The sequence below is a fragment of the Pezoporus wallicus genome, unplaced genomic scaffold, assembly GCF_028554395.1.
Source record: "Pezoporus wallicus isolate ANWC-B61680 ecotype Strahan unplaced genomic scaffold, APGP_CSIRO_Pwel_v1 contig_7684, whole genome shotgun sequence".
In the NCBI taxonomy this organism is placed as follows: domain Eukaryota; kingdom Metazoa; phylum Chordata; class Aves; order Psittaciformes; family Psittacidae; genus Pezoporus; species Pezoporus wallicus.
In genome coordinates, this window is record NW_026642638.1 from 1,196,067 (window position 1) to 1,222,360 (window position 26,294).

Below are 26,294 nucleotides of genomic sequence, written 5' to 3' on the forward strand. Positions count from 1 at the left end.
CCGGACCGAGCCGAGCCGAGCCGAGGCGTGGAGCCATGTTCCACCTGTGGAAGGCCGTTCTTGCGGAGAGCCTCCTGGGTAGGTGGTGCCGGTATCGCCCGACGAGGATGGGGCAGGAGTCTGTGAGGGGCCGCGGCCGGCTGGGAGGCGGTCAACGGCAGCATGCTTCATCCCCGCCTGGGAGCCCTGGGGTGTCTAACGGGAACGGCCGGCGGCTGTAGCGGAGCATCCCCGCAGTGTGTCGTGGGGGTTACCGTTCGCGAGAGGGAGGTGTTGCTGGTGGAAAGCTCCTCCGCTGGGGATGAGCGGAGACTGGTCACTGATGAGTGTTCTCCTTCGGGTTCTTTTTTCCTTCTGCCTGCCGTGATGCCTTTTCTCCTGGGATCAGCCGAGGATTTACGCGCACCCTCAGCTAGGTGTGTGTGCGCGTACGCGCACAGCCCCTGCGGCTCTTTGCGGTGCTGCCCGGGCAAGGCGAGATGTGGCGCGGGGCACTCGCACCGGCGCGCTCGGCGCATCCCCTGCGCAGCGCTGGACTCTGGCGAAGGTGTTTTCAGGGGAGAGCTGCGCACCGGGTTTCTGCGCCAGTTCTTTCAGCCACCGACCGGTGCTCGAGGAGCCCTGAGGCTGTGGGTGGACTCGTCGTTTAGCCAGCATTGTTCCCTCTGAACGCTAGCCCTCTGAGCGCTGAGCGCTGAGCTGCGCTGAGGATCGAAGCAGGAGCTACTGTCAGAGTGGAATAATAGAGTTTTCTGCTCATCGTTCTCTTTTCCTGGGAAAATGTGTTCGTTTAACTTGAAATAGCCAGTTTCTGTGAGAAATACTTGCTATTATTAGTTGTACTAATTTCTAATACATGTGATATTCTACATTTGGGAGTATAAACCAGTATGCCCTTAAGGACTCTCCAGGAAAACAGGCTGTTGAAAGTAAATGACTTTTTTTCCCTTTTCCCCTCTCTTTGTTTTTAGGCTACATTTCTTGGTCTCTTTACCATGCCCTGCCACCAATGATTTATTACTTCCCCCTTCAGACACTGGCACTCACAGGTCTGGAAAGTTTTGCTGTTGCCTTCTTTTCTCCAGTATTCTTGATAATTGGCCCTTTTTGGAGGTTGGCTAACAATAAGTACATCCTAGCCCTTCTGAGACTCACTATGGTTGGTAAGTATGCTCTGTAGTGAGTTATAGATTATATGCTGGTATAAAGGAATAAGAATAAACTTTTCAAATTGCCTCAAAAGTCATATGATTCTGAAAACAGATACGAATACGAAGTTTTTGTTCTCCCAAACTCATGCTTTTCTTTTTGTCTCATGCTTTTCGATATGGTCAGAGGAATATTGTTTGCAGCCATTGGTCTTTGGACCAATGCAGTACTTGTTTTTAGACCAGTACTGCATGATTAAAGACAAATCTCATTTCAGTTTTATTGCTAGAAGCTTTCAAATTAGTACAAGTCATGTCCAATAGGAAAATGTTTTCAGTATTGCATAGATTGGCAGAACAGGGTTGTTTTTTTTATAGCAGTGCTGTGCCAGTAACAATGGGTAGGGAGGAGGTGTTACAGAACAGCTTGGGGCTATTGTAAAAGTAATCTGCTATGTGTGGAATGTTTCTGAGGCAGGTTTTTTTACAGGTTTCATATATACATGTATACACACATACACACACATACACACTATGTAGCATATTGATGAGATTATGGGCTCATCCTAGATGTGACTCTCATATTGGTAATTTCACAGGAAGAAAATTTGATATTAAATTCAAGATAAAGCTGCCTCACTACCTATCCCACATGCTCCTCCATAAACCAAGACTTGCTGGCATTCCCTCTTTGGTCTTTAGCTAACTGGAGCAAGCCTTAGCTCTTGTTGATGTCCTGAAATTTTGTTGGGAGAAGGTTTGGCAGCTACAGTCACATTCAGAAGCAAGTTACTGCTAATGAGTTTGCAACACCTGGCAGAACTCAGACGAGACAAGGGTCTCCATCCTGCATAGAGGGAAAATACTGCTGCTAAGTGATGTGTTTTGGAAGCAGTGGTCCCTGGCTCCTCATTTATCAGTATAAGATTATACTCAGGGAATCACTTTCCATATAAATGTCCTCTTCTACTGTTACAAGACAGAACAGGATCATCTTATTTACTTATTTCCTTGCAATTTTTTTTTTTAAGAATTCTTATTCTTTTTCTCTAAAAAGATACTAGAATTGAACAGTTTCTTGGTGTCATCAGTGTAGATGAAGAATAGTTTTACCATGTTTGTTTCTTTTTCTAGTCTTCACATCATATCTATCCTACTTTTTTTTTTTTAATTTTGTTTTTAATAAGTTTTCAATGAGCAGCATTTTCAGCTTTCTGCACTGGTGCTCACTGTATTTTCTACATCTGATAATTTAGAAACTAGTAGTGAGTGTAAGCATTTCAAATTGCGCTCTGCTTTTCTTCAGATAACCACAGTAATGAAAATTTACCATGCTTATTTAAGATTAGTCCTTCAGATCATAGAATCACAGAATAGTTAGGGTTGGAAAGGACCTTAAAATCACCTAGTTCCAACCCCCCTGCCATGGGCAGGGACACCTCACACTAAACCATGTCACCCAAGGCTCTGTCCAACCTAGCCTTGAGCAACACCAGGGATGGAGCATTCACAACTTCCCTGGTCAACCCATTCCAGTGCCTCACCACCCTTACAGTAAAGAATTTCTTCCTTATATCCAATCTAAACTTCCTCTGTTTAAGTTTAAACCCATCACCCCTTGTTCTGTTGCTATGGTCCCTGATGAAGAGTGCCTCTCTGGCATCCTTATAGCCCCCCTTCAGATACTGGAAGGCTGCTATGAGGTCTCCATGCAGCCTTCTCTTCTCCAAGCTGAGCAGCCCCAACTTTCTCAGCCTATCTTCATACAGGAGGTGCTCCAGTCCCCTGGTCACCCTCGTGGCCCTCCTCTGGACTTGTTCCAACAGTTCCATGTCCTTTTTATGTTGAGGACACCAGAACTGTACACAATACTCCAAGCGCACACTGAAGCCGGCTCATGTTAAGTTTCTCATCGACCAGCACCCCCAAGTCCTCTGCAGGGCTGCTCTGAATCTGTCCTCCACCCAACCTGTAGCTGTGCCTGGGATTGCTGTGTTTACCAGTTCATATTACCAGAAGAAGTGGAAATGGCTTGAATGTGTCTAATTTTTGTTCTGCTAAGTAAAAAGCAGTGACAGGCCTACAGTGCTTTATAAAGTTTGTTGGTTTATAAACCTGTTCACTTTCACTGATTTGCAAGTTTCTGGAGATACTAACTACAGACAAAAAGCCAGAACCTTCAGCAGTAATCTGGAGAAAAGATGTGTTAATGGAGGTGGTCACAGAAGGACTCAGAGCATGGGGAGACCGAAGCTGTACACATCCTCACCCTGAGCAAACCTGAGCATTGCTGTATGCAGATATGATCTCCCCTTCATTCCTGCCTGAACAGGAACTGTTCCCTCAGTGATTCATATCACCCTGCTGTTTCCCTCTCCCAAGCACTCTTAATATTGTCCACCCCTTGGCAAGTCTACGCTATATTCTTTCCCAGGTGCTTGCTCTGCATACTCCTTACCTGTTGCCCTGCAGTGAGCATTAGCATTTGGGGAAGATGTAAGAGCATCTTCCTCACCCTATGTCTCCATCAAGTTTAGCCAATGGTTGCTCACTTTATGCTTGCTTCCCTACTGCAGGTTCTCAGGTTATCTAGATTATTTCTGTCCTATCATGCTGTGCCGCTGTTTCTCCTGTTCCTCAGTTCTTACTGCTTCCTTTCCTTCTTCATACCTAGAGACTTCTTCTTTCTTTCTGCTTTTGCCTTTTTTTTTTTATGCTTCTCAGGCAGGCCACAGCCTTCCTCTGGGGCTTGTTGAGCAAAGTCATGTAGAACAATCTACCCTGTGAATGCTCCACCCCATTCCACTGGAAATATTCAGTCTTCAATTTCACAATCAAAAAAATCTGGAAATTATTCATGCTTTGCTAAACTTGACTATTTAGAGAATTGGTTTTTTTTGCGTTTGATGGAAAATACTCTTCATTATTGGTCATAATGTTTTTGTCTTTTCAGAAAGCGCTATTTTCTCTGAAACCTTTGGTTTAATTTTTGTATCCTTTCGTGCTACTTGATTTCATGTTCTGTTTAAAAAAAAACAGACCAAAACCAGCAATGAGCTACCCTAGTGGTAGTGTCTTCCGACAACACACAGTAAATCTGTTTGCTCAGATAGATATATTTACATTTTGGGTGTATGTGTTCAGCAACAAAAGGTGTGTCTGCTGTAAGCAGGCAAACCCACAGTAGTTTTAATCTGGCTAGCGCAAGTGATGAAAGGTGTGAAGAGGCAGAGCTGCAGATTTCAGCCCAGTTCAGTGACAGACATCTGCGTGCATTGTACATGCAGCCCTCTGCTAAAGTCCAAAGTATCTTCACTACACATTAATTTCATTTTACCATCTTTGCCCTAAACTTTGCATCTTTTACTCTGAGCAGAATAAGCAAATAGACAATCGGAGGATTCCTAGCATGCGGTGTCAGAATCAGCAGCCCTATGTCTGGCCTTTCTTGTTTAATGTCTCTTCAAGTTTGACTCTTGCTCACTTAGCAAATGGCTGGTAGCAAAACAACATTGCTTCTTCTGCTGTTTGTCACTGGTCCAGGGACAGAATTTGCCACACTGATGTTATGAAAATGTGTGACCCATAGTAACTTGAATTTGAAACCTGCTGGCAGAGTTTAGAACAGCTGATAAAAGGTGAGGTCACTGTGTCCTGCGAAGTGGCAGAGATGTGTGTGCAGGCTTGTTGAGTGACCGGGAGAGTGACTGTTTCCAGTAAGAAGATGACACACGCTGTTAATGGCTGCTCTTGAGACCAGAGAAAGCCTTGTTCACACCCGCTAAGGCAATTGTTCACTAATCCTTGTGCAATGTACGGTAACTGCTCCTTTCTAAAAAGGATGTGGCTTGTGCTGTAGCACACTTACATAACTCAAAAGCAGTAAACATAAATGCACTGTTGCATTTTGGCTTTTGAATAATTTAAGTGCACTGCTCAGGAATATCTGTATGCTTAGATATTTTATCCATATATCCTATTTATGGAATCAATGACCATAAGTACTTAAATTAAGGCAATTGCCGCAGTTTTAGGTAATTGCTTCATGTTATTTTTTTTCCCTGAAAATGGTAATTGCTACAATTTCACATATACCCAGTTTCTATCTATACCTGCATTCCTTTGGTTTGTTTAAAAATGTGTAGTGCCATGTGTTTTCAGATGAATGGTTTAGCCATCCAAATTGCAGACAAGATTGAACTAATGCCCAGGAAATCCTTATTCCCTGATTTTTGCTGCCCATTAAAGCAATCTCTGTATATGTGTGTTTGTTTGTAGGAAGCTTAGCATCATACCAGGCACCAAATGCTCCAATTAGACTAGTCATCTTGGCTGCAGGTGTTTCCTCCTCATTGCTGGTTCAAACAGTAACATGGTGGTCAGGCAACAGTTTACAAAGGTATTTTATTATACTGTTGGGATTGTAACAGACATTGCTTTATATTAAAAGGTGGTTGGTTCTTTTTAAGAGGTTGTTTTGCTTTGTTTTTTCTCAAGTGCATCACTGTTGCTAAAACTGATTGTTACAGGTTCATCAGGATATGGGGCTTCATGCTAGGCAAGATAATGCTCCTTGTTGTTCGCATCTGGTATACATCACTAAACCCAGTCTGGAGCTCACAAGCTGCCAATACTGTTGTACTGGCAATTGGTTTTATAGCAGCAGTGGACCGAATTTATTCAGGTGAGCGTATTGCAGCAAATATGGCAGTTATGAAAACGTCTTAAGGTATACGTATCTATGTGTCCCTGGGGTTTGATACTTTGGGGTTTTTTATCCCCAGTACAGTCTAGTTTTAGACCTAATGCATGAGCACTGCAGACTTTGGAAACCACGGGGTGCTTCCATCTACCCCATGGCAGAATTTGCTATCACAGTTCATACACGCTGTAGTAAGTTGTGCTGGAACTGCCGACTAATTGCAGTATCAATAATGTGACAGTCATGCAAACAACAGTGTAATCTAGACCAGTAAAACCAGAATGGGTTATCCTCACTCCAGCATGAAACATCTGTGGTATTTCTGTATTTTCTTAATTCTGTCTGCTCTTTGTGTTTCTCTGCCAGTGCCCATCCTTTTACAGGGAAGGGAGGCAGGACAAAGCCAGGGAGCAGCTGATGTGGCAAAATAAACAGAAAGCATTGGAAGAGTGGACACGTTGTCCTAGTCAAAATATGACTGAGTTCTTGGAGCATCTGGACAGAGTCCACAGCAGTGGGGGCTGGCATAGGCTAAGCACACTTGAAAACTGTGAAGGTAGTTTTGCCAAGGAAGACAGCGAAGTTGGGTTGGTTAGTTAAGGCAGCTCATGTTAAATCCTCAGGAGTTGCTTTCTTCTCAGTGTAACCTAAATGAATTAATTGAAATATAAGACCTTACCTGTGTGTAAGTGGGCATAAATTGGCACATTGTGTACTGTTTGTAGACTTGCATTCTACTTGCATTGTAGCCTGAGCATTCATCACAATTTAGAAAGGGAATCTGCTGCAGGAGAGTAGGAAGGGAATCTGTCTTCTTCCTAGGTGACAAAGGAATATGTCTATGCAGTTAAAGGTGCTTTCTCCTGAGATGAGAGAGGATCTAAAGTGCATGGAAAATGGAGAAGGAAGGGAGTATATTTCTGTCTTCTTTGGAAGTGTCAGGTTTTGTTTGTGTCAGAGTTTAGAATTTCAGAGAACAGAATCCTCTGAACAAATTCTAGTAACTTTTCTGCTGACTGTCAAAGCCAATTTAATGATTTAAATTCCAGCAGTATGAAGAATAATCATATGGATGGGTTGTCATTTTTGTACACTTAAGGTGAGGAGCTTTTCCTTACAAACCTAGGAACGTTATTGGAGATTTTGTTGTCTTACTGATTTCCACAAATGATCAGATAAGCTAGCTTCGTGTCTGAGCCAGTAATTTAATCTGGTAATTTTGTGATCTTGGGTATTTCTTTTCCTCAGTAACCCTTTCTAATAGGGTTTGACAGTTTGCTCAGCTATATTCTATTCTTATTCTAGATGGAGACAAGAGGAAACAAGAAGCAAAGAAAACTGGTAATGCAGTTAGAGAGACAGTTTCCCACCCTCGTTGGCTGTTGTCAGGGATTGCTTTTGGCAGTCTCATGTTCCTCACCCTGTGGATATTTGGGGAGGTCTCATTAATTTCTAGATGGGCAGTAAGTGGACATCCACATGCAGGTCCAGATCCTAATCCATATGGGTAAGTGGGTTTTTATTATTATTTAAAAAAATAGTAATCAAAAGCCAATGCTGTAGTAGGTGACAAATTAAAACTCAAACAGATGATTGTGTAAGAGCATACAGAGAGTAAAATGGTACAAAGTACTTTGCACAGAGGATTTATAGATTCATTCTTGCTTTCAGATACCTCTGGGCATTGTGTCTATACCAGTAAATCTTAAAATTTTCTAAGACAGAATGATTTTTATTTCAGTAATAAAAAACCTTCATTTGCCACACTGCAGAGCAATTTTTAAGACTGAGGTTCAAGGACTTATGAATGAAATGCATCTGTAATATGCAGTAAATGAATCCAGTAGTTGATTTCAGAGAGGAGATGGTAGGAAATAGTGTTTGTCAGAGATACACGCTGATAACAAAAAGGGAACAATATTAAAAGATATACTTCTCCAGAAGTTTTGGTTAGTAAGAATTTAGTGTTAATGCTGTGTGTTGCTCACCTAGGTTCCAAAATCTAGAAAGAGACTAGATTAGTTATTCTGAGTCAACTACGTGTAGAGGCAGGCAAGGTAGTTATTAATTTGCAATTAGTACACACAAAAGCTACCTAAGATTGATAGTGATGTTAGGTGCTGTGGGATTCCCTATGTGATGTGAAGAAAATACTTCCTTTTGAGTAGATTCCTCTCATTTTCTCTGAGTTCTCATTGCTTTTTATATTCAGTGTTTCAGTGTAGTGTTTCTGCTGCTGAACCTAGCTCATTGCTACATTATGATAAACTGCTATTATTTTGGATTGATGTTTAGGCCCAGTAAAAGGGGGAAAATGTAGCAGGGTGTGAGATAAAGATATTTTTTGATCAAATTGAGCTCTGCTTCAAATAAAAGATGTTATAAAATATTACCAAGCAATCTTGTCTACATGTTTAGAAGCTTCTTTTTCAATGCCAGGTGTTCATAGAATTATATTTATGTATGATTCCCCTTTTTTATCATTTTATTAGAGGTACAGTTCTTTTGGGCCTGGCTCATGGGCTGATGCTTTCATTTTGGAGCTGGTCTTCTGCCACCAGTTTTGCTTGGTTTCTTGTAGGTAGGTGCAAAGCCGGAGCAGAACTTTTGTTTCTATTACCTTATTCCCTTTACTCAAGCCCTCTGACCCTACACCGCTTCTCAGAAAAATCAATTGCTAATCAAAGCATCTATTTCTCTGTTGCTAACTGTCTATGCATGTATCTAACCAGCTAACTAAGGGTGAAATGTCCAGGCCATTGCAGAGCGACACTGTGTCTCTTCAGAAGCCCTTGTTGAGGTTCTTTACCCATGAGCAGCATCTCAGTTCTTTCTGTCTGCATTGTGTATGGCTACATCTAGAGTTATGGGGTTAAGATGACACAAGTCTCTCTGTTCTGCAGGAGACACAATAACTTGTAATTTAATGAGCAGTTCACCTGGAGGCAAGCTCACCTCCTGTCTCCTTAGTTGCCAACATCTCCAGGCAGTAAAATTTTGTGAACATCAAAGCAGTTCTGCTGGAGCAAAGTATTTGGGAATAAGTCTGCATACAGTGGGTCTTGGGTAGTCAGAAGAGAGATTCAAGTGCTGGATCTGGACAGTCATTTTCGTAAGGATGGTATAGCTGTGCTGTGGAGCAAACTACACATAGAGCAAGTAGGAGAAGATGGAAATAATTCTGCTCTTGAACTGTGGGGGGAGGTGTGTTTTGCACATGTCAGCATGGATGGATGCAGCCTTGTTTAATTTGTAGTCCCATCTGCATGAAATCTAGTGGTATAAATACTATTTAAAAAACATAAATCTGCTTCTTTTTTGTCCTGAGCTAATTGTTTGTAGTTGTTTATATCAAAAAGACAGAACAGTACTTTGTACAAATGTTTCATAATAAATTGGGACATATCAAAATACAGGGAGCAAAGGCAATGATGAATTATGTTTTACTTCTTTCTTATTTGCCTTTTCTTTTGGAGCACTTAAGAGCTGCAAAAAGCAAGAGGCTGTCTTCGGGTATTGGGAATAACTGTCCTAGTGATGCAGTTCTCATGGCTGCAAAGCACAGTTGTATTTCCCAGACTCTCTTTTCTTAGAGCGAATGTGAAAAAGAAGGTGGCAGATAATATACCTGATGGACTTACTTTATTATTTTCTGTCCCTTCACAGGTTTAGCATCTTCAGCTGGTCTCCTTTATTTACACACCTGGAGTGCTGCTGTTGCAGGCAACATCCTTGCTGTCTTTACTATGTGCGTGTGGCCTCAACTGGCTGGCCACTTTGCTAGCTGTCTGCACCCTGGGAAAGCCATGAGTACTGCCATGTTTGCCTACGTTCTTGAATTATTCTTTTGTGTATGGTGTACAGCTTATAAATTTGTACCTGGAGGAATTTATGCCAGAGAAAGCTCCCATCTTCTTTTAGGTACATTTATGACAATGAACAAATACAAATATACTTGCTTTAGCCTCAACCAGATGTTTAAAATGAACCTAGTGTATAAACAGTCTTTTAAATGCTCAGCTGCTGTCTGATTTACTATGGTAAGAGTTTCTATGAGAAAATTAATGAGACTTGCAAAAACTAATCTACTTGTTTCTTTACTGTTAGAAATTGTATAAAATGTGGACAGAAAATGGAATTCAGTTGAGGGAAAATGACAAAGTGAAACAAAGCCTGATAACTCAGTACGCAGCTGAGGAAGAGATCTTTTAATCAATCACCCTAAAAATCTAGCTGCAATCCAGGGTGTGAATGCACGTATTTGCTAGCTGCCTAAGGTAGCTGTATGGTACCTCAGGTAACAATCTAGTTTCTGGAAACTCAAGGGTTTGTGAAAGCTGTGTTACTGGGACTATAACATAATGTTGTGGTTTAAGCCCAGCTGGTAACTCAGCACTATGCAGCTGCTCACTCACTCCCTGTCTTCTTCCTCCCTCTGCTCCCAGCAGGATGGGGAAGAGAATCGAAAGAATGTAACTCCCATGGGTTGAGATAAGAACAGTTCAGTAACTAAGGTATAACACAAACCACTGCTGCTACCACCAATAATAATAATGATAAGGGAAATAACAAGGGAAGAGAATACAACTGCTCACCACCCGCTGACTGATACCCAGCCTGACCCCAGCAGTGATCTCACCCTTCTGGGTAACTGCCCCCAGTTTATATACTGGGCATGACGTGCTGTGGTATGGAATACCTCTTTGGCTAGCCCAGGTCAGGTGTCCTGTCTCTGCTTCCTCCTGGCTTCCCATGCCCCTCGTCCCTGGCAGAGCATGAGACACTGAAGTCCTTAGTCAGAGTAAGCATTACTTAGCAACAACTAAAACCACTGGTGTGTTATCGGCATTGTTCTCAGACTAAAGCAGAAAACACAGTACTACACCAGCTACTAGGAAGGAAAAAAAATAACTCTTACAGCTGAAATCAGGACATGTAACTCAGTGCATTATTTAGCCCTGCTCTGAGAAGCAAAGTGCAGCATCCTGCCAATCTAGCTAGTCTGCATTTGAGACCTGAGCTTCATTCCCATGCAGCTTTGCCTTGTGCTTTGTGGACACACCAGCACGTTTGGAAGAATGTCAGTAAGCTGCAGTGTCACAAATATGCAAACAGGAGAGGAAGAAAAGAAATTGTCAGGTATTTGCCAGTGAGGAAGAACTGAGGTGAGCAAATGCAAAGGTTTTAGCAAAATGATCCCTGAAAGGGATCCCACCTTGAAGTTTGGGAGGTGGGAATGAAACCGACCCTTTGTGGCTTCTTTCCAGAACTGGGTTGTTTTTTTGTTTGTATTTTAATAGGAACTAATGTGTTTCAGTGGCATATTTCACTAATTACATTTAACAATGCCAAATACTGTCCAGGGCCAAGTCTGTGAGTCTATGACGCATTTTAAGATGTGACACATTATCCTGTATTTTGTTTGAAAAGGATTACTGACTGCTGTGCTTGGCTTGCTGCTCCACATCTCTTTGCAACCACCTTCTGTCACTCCAGTTTCTCACTCTCCATGTGTTTCATACATTACAGCAATCACATGCAGGGTTTCAGTTTGTTATGTTTTGAGGAGAGTTCCCTTACATTTATTGCAGTTTTATTTGTTTTGCAAGCACTCTGGGGGGCTGTAGAAACAGTTGTCTCAATTTAACTTTGTGTTGAAGCTATATGAAGAAAGCATGTAGTAGAGGAGTGTTAAATGCTTTCTTGAGTAATACCTTGTCAAAAGAGTAGCTGTTACGTGAAATCCCTTTCTGACACTTCCTTTCACAGACACACGTGATTAATTCACCTGTCATGATCACTGGATAGTAACACATAGATGGCACTTTCTCTTTGGTAAAATGAAAACTGTGAACTGAACCTGTTCTGTGCCTGGCAAAATCTTGGAGCAGATTCTCCTGGAAGGCATGCTAAGGCACAGGAAAATCAAGAAGGTGCTTGGTGACAGCCAGCATGGCTTCACTAAGGGGAAATCCTGCCTGACCAATTTGGTGGCCTTCTATGATGGGGCTACAGAACTGATGGACAGGGGTAGAGCAGCTGATGTCATCTACCTGGACTTGTGCAAAGCATTTGACACTGTCCCACACAACATCCTTGCCTCTAAATTGGAGAGACATCAATTTGATGGATGGAGCACTCGGTGGATAAAGAACTGGCTGGATGGCAGCACACAAAGAGTTGTGGTAAATGGCTCAATGTCCTGCTGGAGACCAGTAACGAGTGGTGTCCCTCAGGGATCGGTGTTGGGACTGGTCTTGTTCAACATCTTTGTCGGTGACATGGACAGTGGGATTGAGTGCGCCCTCAGCAAGTTTGCTGATGACACCAAGCTGTGTGGTTCGGTTGATATGCTGGAGGGAAGGAATGCCATCCAGAGGGACCTTGACACACTTGTGAGGTGGGCTGATGCCAACCACATGAAGTTTAACCATGCCAAGTGCAAGGTCCTACACCTGGGTCGGAGCAATCCCAGGCACAGCTACAGGTTGGGCAGAGAAGAGATTCAGAGCAGCCCTGCGGAGAAGGACTTGGGGGTGTTGGTTGATGAGAAAATGAACATGAGCCAGCTTCAGTGTGCGCTCGCAGCCCAGAAAGCCAACCGTATCCTGGGCTGCATCAAGAGGAGTGTGACCAGCAGGTCGAAGGAGGTGATCCTGCCCCTCTACTCTGCTCTTGTGAGACCTCACCTGGAGTATTGTGTGCAGTTCTGGTGTCCTCAGCATCAAAAGGACATGGAAGTGTTGGAACAAGTCCAGAGGAGGGCCACGAGGATGATCAAGGGGCTGGAGCACCTCCTGTATGAAGATAGGCTGAGAAAGTTGGGGCTGTTCTGCCTGGAGAAGAGAAGGCTGCGTGGAGACCTCACAGCAGCCTTCCAGTATCTGAAGGGGGCCTATAGGGATGCTGGGGAGGGATTCTTCATTAGGGACTGTAATGACAGGACAAGGGGTAATGGGTTAAAACTTAAACAGGGGAAGTTTAGATTGGATATAAGAAGGGAATTCTTTCCTGTGAGGGTGGTGAGGCACTGGAACGGGTTGCCCAGGGAGGTTGTGAACCCTCCATCCCTGGCAGCATTCAAGGCCAGGCTGGACAGAGCCTTGGGTGACATGATTTAGTGTGAGGTGTCCCTGCCCACGGCAGGGGGGGTTGGAACTAGATGATCTTAAGGTCCTTTCCAACCCTAACTATTCTATGATTCTATGATTCTGTGAACCCATCTCAGCTGATGGCACCACATGAGCTTATATTGCATCTGAGAATCCAGTTTCTGTCTTTCTAATGCCATCCTATTGTTTATCAAAGATTTGCAGATTATACCATGAAATTGTGTATTTGTTGCTGCACTTCTACTCTTGCAGCTTGGTGTTCTGGCAAACTGCTTGTTTTCTTCTGGTTTCTTTCAGGTGCAAGTGCTATTTCTTGCTTTCTCCTCCTGTCCAATATCCTGGCTTTCTCTTGCCGCAGTTTGGGTAGGGAACTGCTCCAGGAAAAGTGGCAATGAAAGTAAGATTATTATATTAAAAATTTCTGTGCTGCTTCACTGTGATGTAACATAATTCTGAGGGGTCAGATCCCTGCTCTTCCATCAACTTCAATGGCTGGAATCAGTGTGCCTTTGAGAAAGGACTGGTGTGTGCCACCTTCTTCATTGCACTAGACCCAGCTTCCTGGTTTGCAGGCTTTCACTACTACTCATGTAACAAGTAAGGGCAATAAGAAAATACTGCGTAATGGTTATTTCACCTTCAGCTATAACTCTGAAAAAAACAGAGCTTCTATAGATAATTAACTATTCCACAAAGATATTAGGGACGTATACCTTCTCCAGCAGAGCTCTTATCCAATTCATTATGCTCCCACATTTTCTGTGGAGCTAACTGGATTCTTTAGCTCATAAAGGATGGGAAAAGAGCTTGTAGTGTTAGTCTGAGCTACCTTTTCAATTAAAAGATACCATCAAAGTGCCTTGCAACAGGTAATGCACTGAAGTTGCTCACTAGCTTTTGAAATATATCTGTAGCTGTGTTTGTCTGTTTTTAAAAAGCACAGCTGCTTCTGTTGGCTCTGGAGCACAAAAATAGAAGATGCTGCCATGTTAAATTGGCCTCCCAACCTGCTGCAGTCAGCTTAACACTGTTTTAGATCAAACTGTTGAGCAATTACTGTTGTGGTTCTGATTTAAAAATGCATTATTTGTTTCTTTGTGAGAGAGCAGTTAATTTGAAAAGATAACAGACGCCTACAATCAACAGTATATTTTCTTCATTAAGCTGTTATTTTAAGGTTCTGTAATGTGTAGGTGTAATTTCATTGGTCTTGCCCAGGTTAATTCCAGTAAACTTTGAAAGCACTGGGCTGAGCTGAGAGTTGTAGCCATCAGTAGGGTCCTGAAAGCATTTTAGTATAATCTATCTACCATGTTCTAGCCTTTTTGACATAATACCCCAGAACTGTACTGCAGATCAGTCTTTGCTTGAGAGTGCTGGGTAAGCGTGCTTGACGTTCTGTGGAAGCTGGTGTTAGGATACACAAAGGTAGGGAGGTCTGCTGAAAGATTCTCTGCTTTGCCCCAGATGAAAGGATTTAAATGTTTTTGTTTTTATTGTTCTGTCAATTGGTACGTGAATGGAAGAAAGGAAAACATGGCTTTAATCAGATATTTCACCAACAGAAGAACCCTAATGTGCAGTAGTGAGACCCAGCCTTAGTAGCAGCTTATTTTGGGGGGCAAAAAAGTGAATAACCCCAAACAATGTTATTTTGAAGTTAATTATTTTTGTGTGAAACAGGTGTTCAGTAGCATTTAAAATCATCTTTTAGCTTTGATTTCTTACTCCAGTACTATTACTTTGAAATATTTTTTGTAAATACTTATCATTAGTGGCATGTTTAATGCCACTACCTCATTTTGCTGGAAACAGTGCTCATGTCAACAAGTACAACAATGTAAATTAAACGTCTTTGAAGTGCTGCAGGCATAGTTGAGGTGAATGTTGTGACAATGATAAGCAGAATCTCCCTCAGCCTCATATTGCCTGCATTATTGCACTGGATGTGGCATTTATCTGCATTTGTGCATTGAATTGTCTTTGTTGTTGGAGTCATGAATTTGAATGTAATGCAACAGCTGGAAGTTTGAAAGTGGGTCACTTATGACACATTTTTAGTATGTTAAAGCTCTATGACAAAACTGATGACTTATATTTTTACAGGGTTTATAATGTTATGTATTGGGATAGACTTTCTAACAGTACCCAAGAAAGACCTCAGCTCTATCTTTGAAGTGAAAAGCAACCAAAAGCCACTATTCAGAAAGAGTAAAACCTTTATTAAAATATGTGAGTATGATTTTACTTCCTTTCTTCCATGACTCTTAAATTGATTTATTACATGTGTATTCAAAAGATAAGAATGATTTTTCAGCCCACTCGGTATATTGACTTTGAAGTAGATGGAAAGGAAAAGATTGGTAACCATTAGGGCATGCTATAACCCTACAAAGATCAGGATACTCATTATTATAATGTATTCTACAGTAGGTATCATTTTTACATAAATGTTCCAAGGAGTTTTGATACATTTTATCTGCTCATCCTGGTATGTTTTGAGGAATGTAATTATATCTGCACACAAAGAGACCTCTGCACGCATAGAGGTACTCTTAAGTACACTATTTTGGAATGGTATTATTACTGGCATATGTGGAAATTTAAATATATACATTTCCCATTCTATGAATAATACACCTAAGAATGACAGTGCAATAATAATGTTATTTCCCCTTGGTTTAAAAGTAGCTTTTCTGTGGTTTTGCTGTTTCCAGTATTGTGGCTGTTTGTTGGTGTCGGTTTGCTAGGATTGGGTCTGCGTTACAAAACTTACCAGAAGAAGCTGGGCCAAGGGGTGAGTCGTGTGTTTGTGAAAATGGCAAATTTCAAATATACAGTAAAATGTGCATATGATACGTTAGGTGCTGAAGAAGTCTTTATACCAGTATTTGAGTATTCAACAAAACTAAAGCAGAAATGAAGATGTAAAAAGTATAGTTTTTAAATTCATGTTGAGCACAGAAATGCCTGGGCCTCTGGAGGTTCGTAGTGCTACAAAAGACGAAAATACTCTGAAAACCAGAGATACTTGCCACATGTTCAATTTGAATGTTACTTTTATAAATGAGTTTATGTGAATTATATTCAAAACTTGACTGGACCATACTGTTAGCAGCCTGATCTTATATCAGTGAAGTCTGAACAGATAACCTGCTGAGGTTCCTTCCAGCTGAAGGAATTCTATGCTTCTATATTTATACGCATAACTCTGAATTTAACTTCTCTGAGAAGATGTTAGACTTAGATTAGACTTAGACTACTTGTGGAACTTGGATAAAAATAGGAAGATTCCAGATTTTTTATCTAATATAAATGAGGCATTGAAATGATAGTGACAATTGCTTAATGACCACAAAGTTTAGTCCAAGTGTGTTGCTTGCCTATTCAGTAATTTAAATTTAAAATTAGAGCTGGTTTGATCAGATATAACTTAATGTGTTTCCATTCTATGATTTAATTCATTACCAGAATAAAATTGAATTTTTGATGCAGTTGGTTGCAATTATGAATTAGACTTTTTTTTTCCTTTTGATAGCAATTTAGAAATAGCCTTTTGAAACTTGCTCTTGACATGTATTCCTGTGAGTAATGTTTCTGTTAGGTAAGTCACTGGTGATGAATGGAGGAAAAGATGCAGAAAAGGTGATGAGAGCTAAGTAGAAATTGTGTGTGGATGCACCTGTCTGCACATACATATTCATATATATGCACACAGACATACAGTTGGCTTTCTTCCTAGAACTCATTTGTGTTTGTAGTAGCTTTATAATGTGGAAAAAAACCCAGGTAGTTCCTCTTAAAAAGATGAAAAGATTGGTATTCTCTTTCATGTTCATTTATTACTGTTAGTTGCATAAATTCATTTTTACTCTTGTTAGAGCAGTCTTTTCGCAAAAATACCTTTTTTTTTTGGTAATTCTGATAGCTTTATTTGGAAAATATATTGGTTAAAACATCCCTTATTGTGTGTCTTTTAGGGCATGATGTAGCTGATGTTGCTGACTGCAAAGGTATAATACATTAAAGTCAAACTGCACTTGACTTCTTTTTCATTTTATTTTTTGAGGTTCCCAAAAGAGACTTCTCTGCTATGATCTGGCCTTTTAGATTTGCATATAACAATGAAGGATGGTCTAATTTGGAAGGATCAGCTGATCTGCTTAATCAGACAGGTAACCTTTTTTCTTCCATTTCATTTCTATATGAGAGGGTTCATCTGAAGAGGCAGAAGCAAGAACACCTGCTGGGTAACTGGGTCTTGCATTATCTCAATAATCTGTCTAGTTTCTTCCTTCTGTGCTACTCCAGTACAATCACTTCTTTTAAAAAATTTGTTTGCAAAGGTGATAAATTTTTAAACTGTACTTTAAATAGGTTTCTGGTTGGAGGAAATACTTTGTTATTTATTTGGATTTTTTCTTATATTGCTGATGAGTTACTTGTCTATAGAGAAATTCTTTGCATAAATGAAATAATGATAAATGTCCTTTTAGATGAAATACAATGTCTGAGAACTTCTCTGTGTTTGGTTTTGGGTTCGTTTTTTTTTTTTTCCTGATGTGAAGCATTACATAATTCCTAAAGGCTCTGAAATTAGTATGTCCTAAATAAGGTACATTCATGCATTCAGAGTTAAGCTGGAGATTCTTAAACAATTTGTTTGCTAAAGTAGATTAACTGATTTTGAGAGCCACAGAGAAAAGAGTGGCTAACTCCAGCATAGAGGTTATTTTTAAAGGTGTGGTGGTGTGCATTCGTTGGGCTCATCTTCTCTCTGTTGGCTTGGAATAGTGAAGATGCAACATGTAATGGCTCGTGCCTACCCTGAAGAAAACTAACATCAACCCCATTCAGTGGTCTCAGGCATTGTTTCTGTGGCCAACTTGTATGCATGCTAACAATGTAGAAGCAGAAGGCCACGTAGCTCTTGCTGTATCCTCCAGCTAAAATATAGGGGAACCTCTCTTATTCCCCTGACAAAACCACACCTCAGCATGTAAACAGGGAGGGACCACAGTGTCCTGAGCAAAGCAAGGTGGCTGCAGATGGCAAACAGTTCTCTAGAGCTGGGAACCCTTCTGTTACCCTGCTAGCGGGCTGATGGCAGGTTGCTATGGGCTGACTAACTGGTTTGGCAGCAGACCCTGCTCCCTCTTCACAGGACCCTTTGGAGCAGGATGGGATTTGGTAGATGAAGGTAAGTGCAGCTGTGCTGTGTATTGCTTGTTCATCAAGTTGAAAGCAGTAGACTTGCTACTGGGCTGTTAATCTGTTTGTGCACATGATGTCTCATGCTTTTGAAATGGTCTGCACTAGGTATGTGTAGGCCAGCTGTACTGTGCTTCTGGTTATGCACCAGGGAGGACCTGTGGCAACCGCACATTAAGTGTTGTTCTGTCAGGGGTTGTGTGGCCTACAGTGACCAAATGTTTGGGCACGACTTTGTTGCCAGCATTAAAATTTGCCCTGATTGACTCCTGGAGGTCTTGTGTCTACCCCCATGTAATCAAAAGGGAAATGACAACATTATGTAGTCATTTATAAATCACATTTATAGATCACAGTTATAAATCTAGAAATATATTTTTTTTCTTCCCCATTTTAGATGCTGATTTTATCACTATTATAGAGAGTGATGCCTCCAAACCATTCATTGGGAACAATGATCCAACAATGTGGCTGGGAGAAAGACTAGGATTTTACACAGACTTTGGTCCAAGCACAAGAGATCACACTTGGGGGTGAGTCATCTTTCCATGCAGTGACACAAAATAACTGTAAATACACAACCCAATACTAACTCCACTAAAACATGGGCAAAGAATAATTAGAATAATAATCACCATAATTACTTGTTGGAGGTTGTCTTTAAGAGCAATCTTTGATTCCTTATCATTACAATGCAATGCAATGCAATGCAACGATCAGGTTTTGGTGCCTGCACCTATAAGCTACTTTGGCTTTGGTGATGCAGAGAATGGCATCCTGCTCCTTAATGTACAGATTTGGAAGTTTGGCATTCGAAGTACTGTATCTGATTCCCTTTTCTCATTATTCTGTTTTGTGCTATGAGAACTTTAGATTTCAGACTTAAAAATGTGATAGCAGTTGGAAAATCTAACTGCAACCTGGAATTCTTAGAAATTTTGAATTCATTAAACCCACCTTGGGCTGTATAGTGGGAAATGGACATATAAATGCACATATCTATTTGACCAGTATTTTTGTGTCTGATTTTACTTTAATGCTTGACCAACTACCAGTTGCATATCTTTGCAGTCTGGAAAATAGCAGCCTATGAAGTGTTTTTTTTTGCAGGGGGATATGCATCTGTGGCAGATGAAACTTCCCAGTGATGATGGACTGCTATTTAAATTTTTCCATATATGAGAGGAATTTAGTAACTTTCCTCTTCCAGAGCCTGTGTCTTTTAAGTGATGCAGAATGGGTTTGTGAACAACAACAAAGTAACTGTTTCCTTCTTCTCATGTAGGATTATGGCGCTATCACGGTATCCAATTGTAAAATCTACCCATCACCTCCTTCCATCTCCAGAGGGAGAGATTGCACCCGCCATCTCCATGACTGTCAACTTCACAGGGAAACTGGTTGATTTTGTTGTCGCCCACTTTGGAAATGAAGAGTGAGTATTTTATTTGTTGTTACATGTCATGCAAAATCGTGTAACATAATGGTCATTTGTGAACTTCTGCGATTTATTTTGCACCCTTTAATATCTGCTGCTGTAATGCTGATTCTAACGAGGCATATTGGAGTAAATACTCTGGTACAGCTATTGGTTTAAATTTTGAAGCATTTTTTAAAAGGCTCAGTTTGTCATGGAAAACTCAGCTGAGCCCAATATCTGAGTTACTAGAGGTAAAAAGATGTAGTTATGCAAAACCACGAGAAACAGGGCTACAGATACATCTAAGTGCAGGATAGCATCCTTACGACTTCTTGCATGTGGAATAGATCTATTATGTACCACAGTGAGTGCACAGAGATAGCATTAATGGCCAACTGATGTTTATTAAAATAAAAAGTAACAATTCTGAAACCTCCAAGAAAGGACAGTGTTGAAACAGCCACAAAAATATCCATTCAGTGTCCTTCTGACTATATGAAACTGGAAATAAGAAATCTGATCTCTGGATTCTTAAAGGAAGAATTATACCAGTAACTAAAATATAGGATGAGAAAGATTAAGGTATATATTTTAGTTCTTTACTTTAAAACATTATCTTGATAACTTGTGTGTAATGAATATTATTAATAAGGGGTAGCTTTGTGGTGCTCCAAGTAGCTGTTTCTGTTTTATTTGCTGCAATACCTAATATGTTTGTGGTTATGTAGTAAGATTTGGGCTTTTCAAAATATTTATTATAATTCATGGAGAAGCAAATTTATGGATTGGATGCAGAATATAATATACAAAGCTGCTATTCAGAAAGCAGTGGAGTTCTCATTATCCCATACTGAGCTTCCCTATTTCCTTCACATGCATAGAAGCTGTGCTCCGAGCATACAAATCATTTGTAGTTTTCCCTTTTATTAAACACATATAGTTGTCAGAAACTACTCCAGTCTGAACACAAGAAAGGAATTTTCTGTGCCTCACACAGATGGTTAGGCTTGCCTCCCTGAGAAACTCTTTGTCAAAGTAGGAGAAAATAGCAGTGTATTCCCCCCTCACAGTGAGATGAGATAAAAATGAAGGAGAAAATAGGAGGAGACACATGGGAAATGAGTACAAATTTGATTTTGTTTTGAGGTGAATGAATTTGTAATTAAATGGCACACATAACTGCTTGTTTTTCATCTTTTTTCATCTGCTGCTTAGGATGACATAAACTATAGAATACTGGATAAGTAGGGATTTCTTTTAACACTGTTTTTAAAACATGGGAATATAACAATGTGTTGTGTCATTTAAAAGAACCTGTCTTCTGCAGAAGTGTAATTCTGGAAAGAGCAGCTAGCTCACCTGGCAGCTTCACATATACGAGGCTTCTATTCCAGTGGTTTGGAGTTTTCATCTGCTGTTTGTGTGCTCTTTCTTCTTAATGCATTTACTTCGTCAGAAGTACTGCTATTTAGAAAGCATAGCGGCATTTAAATTCTTGTCCCCTTTTAGGACTACAGATTCCAAAATCAGTTCCCTATCTCACTGGTATTTGGCCCAGTCTAGCAAAATACAGAAGAGACCATGCTTTATACAACTGAAGTTATTAACATGAAGAATCACAGAAGGAGAAACCCCTTACATTATTTTATGACAAATCTGAGGACAGGGTATGGGATCCAGTGCAGTATTTTACCAGGCTTCACTTATGCTATCACTTCTGGTCATATTGGAACTGTTGCTTAAATCTTGTTAAAGAGTACCTGCCAAATGTTGTTAAGTAGTGTTAATGGGATGACATAGATTTTAAGTCACATTTCATAAATTACGTGACCCAGACATTAAGACTATATTTACCATATGTCCATCTTGTTAGCATGTGAGCTCTTTGTTACGCACCACACTGTGCTAGCGCAGCTGAATTTCAAGTGCAGGCAGAGATAGCCTCAGATAACCGAAGCGCTTACATTCACATTTCCTAGTGATGAGATCAGTATTAAAAACAAAACAGTAAGAGAAAAAGTTGTTCCTATGGTGGTTAGAAAGAGAACCCTAATTACATCTACCACGACCATCTGGCTTTTATTGAGCACAGTGATCATTTTGAATCACTGAGCATTTTGTAAACTTGCATACTCTCTAATACTGAGCAATAAAAAGGGTACCAGATTCGTTTGTGGTTCACTATGTTATAGCACAAAGATTCTGAGCTAAAATGTATATATGTTTAAGTCTTTCCCATTTCTTTCAGGGAGGACTTAGACAGGAAACTCCAGGCTATAGCTGTTTCAAATATATTGAAGACTAGCTCTAAGCAAGTAGTATTCCTAGGATACATCACTTCAGCTCCTGGATCCAGAGATTATACTGAATTAATAGAAAATGGAAATGTCCAGGTAAGGTAAAAGTACTGATTCTTTTAGCAGTTGGAGATAATACATATTTGAAACAGTCTAATATTTCAAACTGGTAACTTAGAAATAGGCATAAGGGAAAATACATGCACATTTTCAAACACCATCTTCAGCTACCTCATGGTATGTTATAGAGAAGGTGAAGTTATACAGTGAAAGAACAAGAAACACTGGACAGCAGTTGCCAGAAGAGAAATGCCGGTTGGATAGCAGAAGACCAAAAATAAAGGATCACAATTATTTAGGGTTGTTAAGCAGTAGAACAGAGGCCTAGAGAAGTTGTGAAATCTCCATCCTTGGAGATACTCAAAAGTGGGCTGCATAAGACCCTGAGCAACCTGCTTGAAGTTACTTTGAGCATGGGGCTGGGTGTGGGTGACCTCCAGACATCCCTTCCAACCTCTAATTCTGTGATTCTTTTGTTTTAAAACTGAGTTCTGCAGTTTGGTTTTCTGACAGGAGATGTCAAAAAGCTGTCTGATTTGTTTGTGTCCAACAGTGGGGTTTCTTCTTTCTACCTTATTTCAATATTTAAAGCAAAACATTTTTTCTGCAGCATGTTTATACATTGGTTTGTTACTGATTCAAATGCTAACCTTGAGGAAAGCTTACCTTATTTGTTGGACTTTTTTCACCCTTTTCACTTGTAGGATATTGACAGTACAGATCATGACAGATGGTGTAGCTATATTATGTATCGAGGAGTAATAAGGTATGTTAAAGTGGATCGTTTATTCACTGGTTTTAATTATTTTGATGACTGTCAGTTTTACACCCTTCTGTAGGTAACTGTGGAAGAGTCTTGCATCCCTAAACAATGATGTATGGGCAGTGAGGTATATCATAAAGAAATGTGGAACATCGATCTGAGGATGGATGATTGTATTTCTGAACATAATTTACAAAGACAGTATTACAGGTTTCATCCTTCTGTGTCAAAAGCCTTCAGATCTAATCTGCTTTGCTAACATAAAACTACTTTTTTTCCAAAGGTCTGTCTTTGCAGTATCATTCTAAAATGTGAAGGCTAAGCCCTAATTTGTATGGGACACAGAAGACATGAGTTTTGAACTATGATTGTAGGGTTTCATGAAGCAAAATGCTGATATAATACAGCCAAGCTGTATGCTGGAATTAGTGGAAACTTTAAGCCCATATTGAAGCACTTTCTTCTGCTGGAACCTGTTCACTCTGTGACTTTTTATATCAGGTTGCTTGTAAATCATTCCCTTAGTGTTGTATGTACCAGAATGGAATTCAGCTTAAACTGTGCAAATTCTGTGGTCTTCACAGGAGTAAACCCAGTAAACTACATAGCTGTCTTATGTAACAGTACTTAAGTAACAGAGGTTTTGGGTGTTTTTTTTTAAAGGCAACAAAACCCCCTTTTGCAGTCTAATTTTTCTCATTGCTCATTCCATTGATGCTTGAGTTCCTTTCTTGAATTTCAAAATCTCTTCAGTGAAAAAAGCTGGTGTGCTTCTGCCAGGATGGATAAACTAAAACTACTGAATTTAAAAATAAGTTTATAGATGTTAAACTTTTTCTGTTGTCACTTAGGTTTTCTTGTTTTTTCTACTCACAACATTGTATTATGATGCTTGTGCTTATATAGCACTCTTAAGTTTTTTGAAGTGAGGTTTACAGAAATGGAAAGTTATGTTGATAGGTTAAATAGTAACTCTTGAGAAAAAGAGACATGCATTAAGAATGTGGTGAAACTGCCTTGAGTTATTTTTTCAAACTAACTCTTCTGGTATCTGATAGGTTGGGCTATGCCCGCATATCTCATGCTGGTTTAAGTGATTCAGAAGTCCAGATGGCCAAATTTAGGATCCCAGATCACTTGGATAGCTATGTTGACAATGACAGAATCATCACTGATCCTAGCCAAGTTCCTGAGGACATCCACTTCAATCCCAGGTCAGTGTATCTCATAATAAATTAATATGTGACATCTTGTAACTTATAGTGGGAGGCACTGATCAGTACCAAACTAAGCAGAAGATTAGGAGGCAAGAACTTCTGATATATAATTCCATTTTTTCTACTGACCTGGCTTATACCTTGGGAAAATCAGCCTGCTGTGTTGTAGCATAAATTGAAGGTAATGCTTATTTCACCCAGATGATTAATTTGTGAGACTGTTTGACAGGCATATTTGCCAAGTAAAGTGGTGACTCATTTTATAGATGATGAGAGATCCATGTTTCTCAGCAGTTTTGAGGATTGGGGTCTTTATGTATTGTTAGTTAGAACACAAAATACAATATATACATTAAATATTCTTTGTATAAGCATTTTAAAACATACTGTATAACTGGAGTTATGAAAATTAAAGAGGCAGTATGTTGCATATGTCAAGAAGGAAAAAGGGTTAGATTTTTATATTTAAAGTTATTTATTTCTAGAATGGTGTCACTTTTCCACTGACATTGCATAAGGAACAGAAATAGAGAGAAAGGTATTCTACACTGAACGTCAGTGGAAGAATTAAGTCTGAAATAGATGTTGCTGCAGATAGACAATTTCCAGCAATGCTGTATTTACTACTTCTAACACGCCTAATACAGGATATTTCTTCTATGTACCTAAGAGTTGAGCTTACTTACTTTTTGTTTATCACTAGCTTCCCGTCTAACCAGGAGTTTGACCAGTCTTTTCCACATGATGAAACTTGCCTGAAGTTAGCGTTCACATTCAGATTTTTTCTCAGCTGATTTCAGCACAGAATATTTTTCTTGTCTTTATTTTTTACGTGTGCCTATAAGCAGAAAATTTATACCCTTTAGGAATTTGGATACTCTGGGGAGTTAAATTATACCTCCACTGAATTCAGTAGAAAAACTGACTTCAAAGAGCATGAGGTTTAACTAGATAAATGCACCACACCTTTGTCAGCTGGAGTTCCAATTATAGAGTGTCTATGGCATTAATCCAATCAGTGTAATTAAATGTATCCATTATACTCAAAGACCTCTTGTTAGATAGCATAAGTACATCGTGATTTATATGTAAGTAGGGTTGTGGCCTGTTTCTGAGATAAGCTATCTAGAACATTCAGAGGAGTAATAATTATACTATAGGAAGTGTGTGATTTAATTGCATGGGTTAAATCATGTTGTAATGGTTTTGCTTTGTTCAATATTTTTTGTAGGTTTGGATCTTATAAAGATGGACATAATTATGAACATATTCATCACTTTCATATGAGCACTCCTAAATATTTTAAACAGATAAATTAGAATGAGAAAGTAATACATCACTAGGACCAACAAAAAAGGTTTGTTGTTTGAAACTGAATTGGCAGCCAAAAAGACCACATTGTTAAGGATGAGCAACTCCCATGCTGCATAATACTGTGAATGTCTGTGTAATAGTTGGTGACTCTTTAATGAGCTGTCATTGCCGTGAGAGAGGGAAGACGCATGCATTTTGATAAACTGGTGTCTACCTGGGCCAGATACCTGCTTTGTATCCAGCAAAGCAAGGGTGAGAACTTGCTTTGGCAATAACTTCTACTTTTATGAAGGTATCCTATATTGTGCTGTTTCAGAGCTGAATGTATCTATCCGCTATTCTTTACGGTCCAGGTGTAACCCCTTTCCTGGGAGCTCATTGGAAGAACCATGAGCGAGGAATTTCAGCTGACTTCCATGCTTTTTTGATGACTGAGGCAAAGCAAAATAATGTGGTAGTGTAGGTAACCTGTCAGTATGTGCTGCATTTTGTAGTCTGTTGTTACTGCAGTAACAAGCTTGGCCTTAGTTTTTGCCAAAACAAGAGTGGGACTAGCGTGGTTTTTAACTGGGAGATGTGCAGTTCCTATGTGTTTGAGGTGTGTGCATTTTTTACTTACTGAAACAGTGTTTACATCTGCTGCTATTCCACATTTTATTCTTAAATTAGTCTTACTAGAACAGATGCGAATCATTGATGTTCATACTATTGGAGAAAAGAAAAGGTGGTGACTTTTCCAGACTTCCTTTTTTTTTTTTTTTTTTAACAGGGCATTAGACACTGCAATGCTTTTACAAAAGGAAGAGTAAAGTACCTCCAAATAATTATTGTTATGAGACACTCATGAGAACACACTGCAGGAGAGCTAAAAGCAAGCATGCTCAACGTGACAAGGTTTCTGAGAAGAAAGTTGATTGTATTTTTTTATATGTACAAATAAATAAAACAAAACAGCATTGTCCTTTGCTAGCACTATGCTTTAGTGGGATTATATCGAAGTGAGGCTTTTTTATGACCTAGGCAGTGAGTTACCTACTATGTAACACGCAT

The 26,294-nt window shown here is 39.9% G+C and overlaps 1 protein-coding gene across 5 annotated transcripts; it reads left to right on the forward strand.

The window, feature by feature from the left end:
• On the forward strand, positions 1–26,200 carry CWH43 (cell wall biogenesis 43 C-terminal homolog). 5 transcript variants are annotated; one of them, XM_057431074.1, is made up of 17 exons: positions 1–78; positions 972–1,163; positions 5,427–5,547; positions 5,678–5,832; positions 7,156–7,357; positions 8,343–8,431; positions 9,517–9,771; positions 15,069–15,194; positions 15,680–15,759; positions 17,032–17,137; positions 18,571–18,706; positions 19,459–19,608; positions 21,842–21,986; positions 22,655–22,716; positions 23,772–23,927; positions 25,162–25,294; positions 26,022–26,200. In XM_057431074.1, the coding sequence occupies exons 1-16, from the start codon at positions 36–38 to the stop codon at positions 25,247–25,249; spliced, it is 2,106 nt and encodes a 701-aa protein (XP_057287057.1). In that variant the 5' UTR covers positions 1–35; the 3' UTR covers positions 25,250–25,294; positions 26,022–26,200. The 5 variants fall into 5 exon arrangements, with proteins under 5 accessions (XP_057287057.1, XP_057287058.1, XP_057287059.1 ...); XM_057431075.1 differs by having other exon boundaries at positions 25,162–25,287; positions 26,014–26,200; XM_057431076.1 differs by lacking the exons at positions 1–78; positions 5,427–5,547 and adding an exon at positions 6,217–6,406 and having other exon boundaries at positions 1,032–1,163.
• The last annotated feature ends 94 nt before the right edge of the window (positions 26,201–26,294 follow it).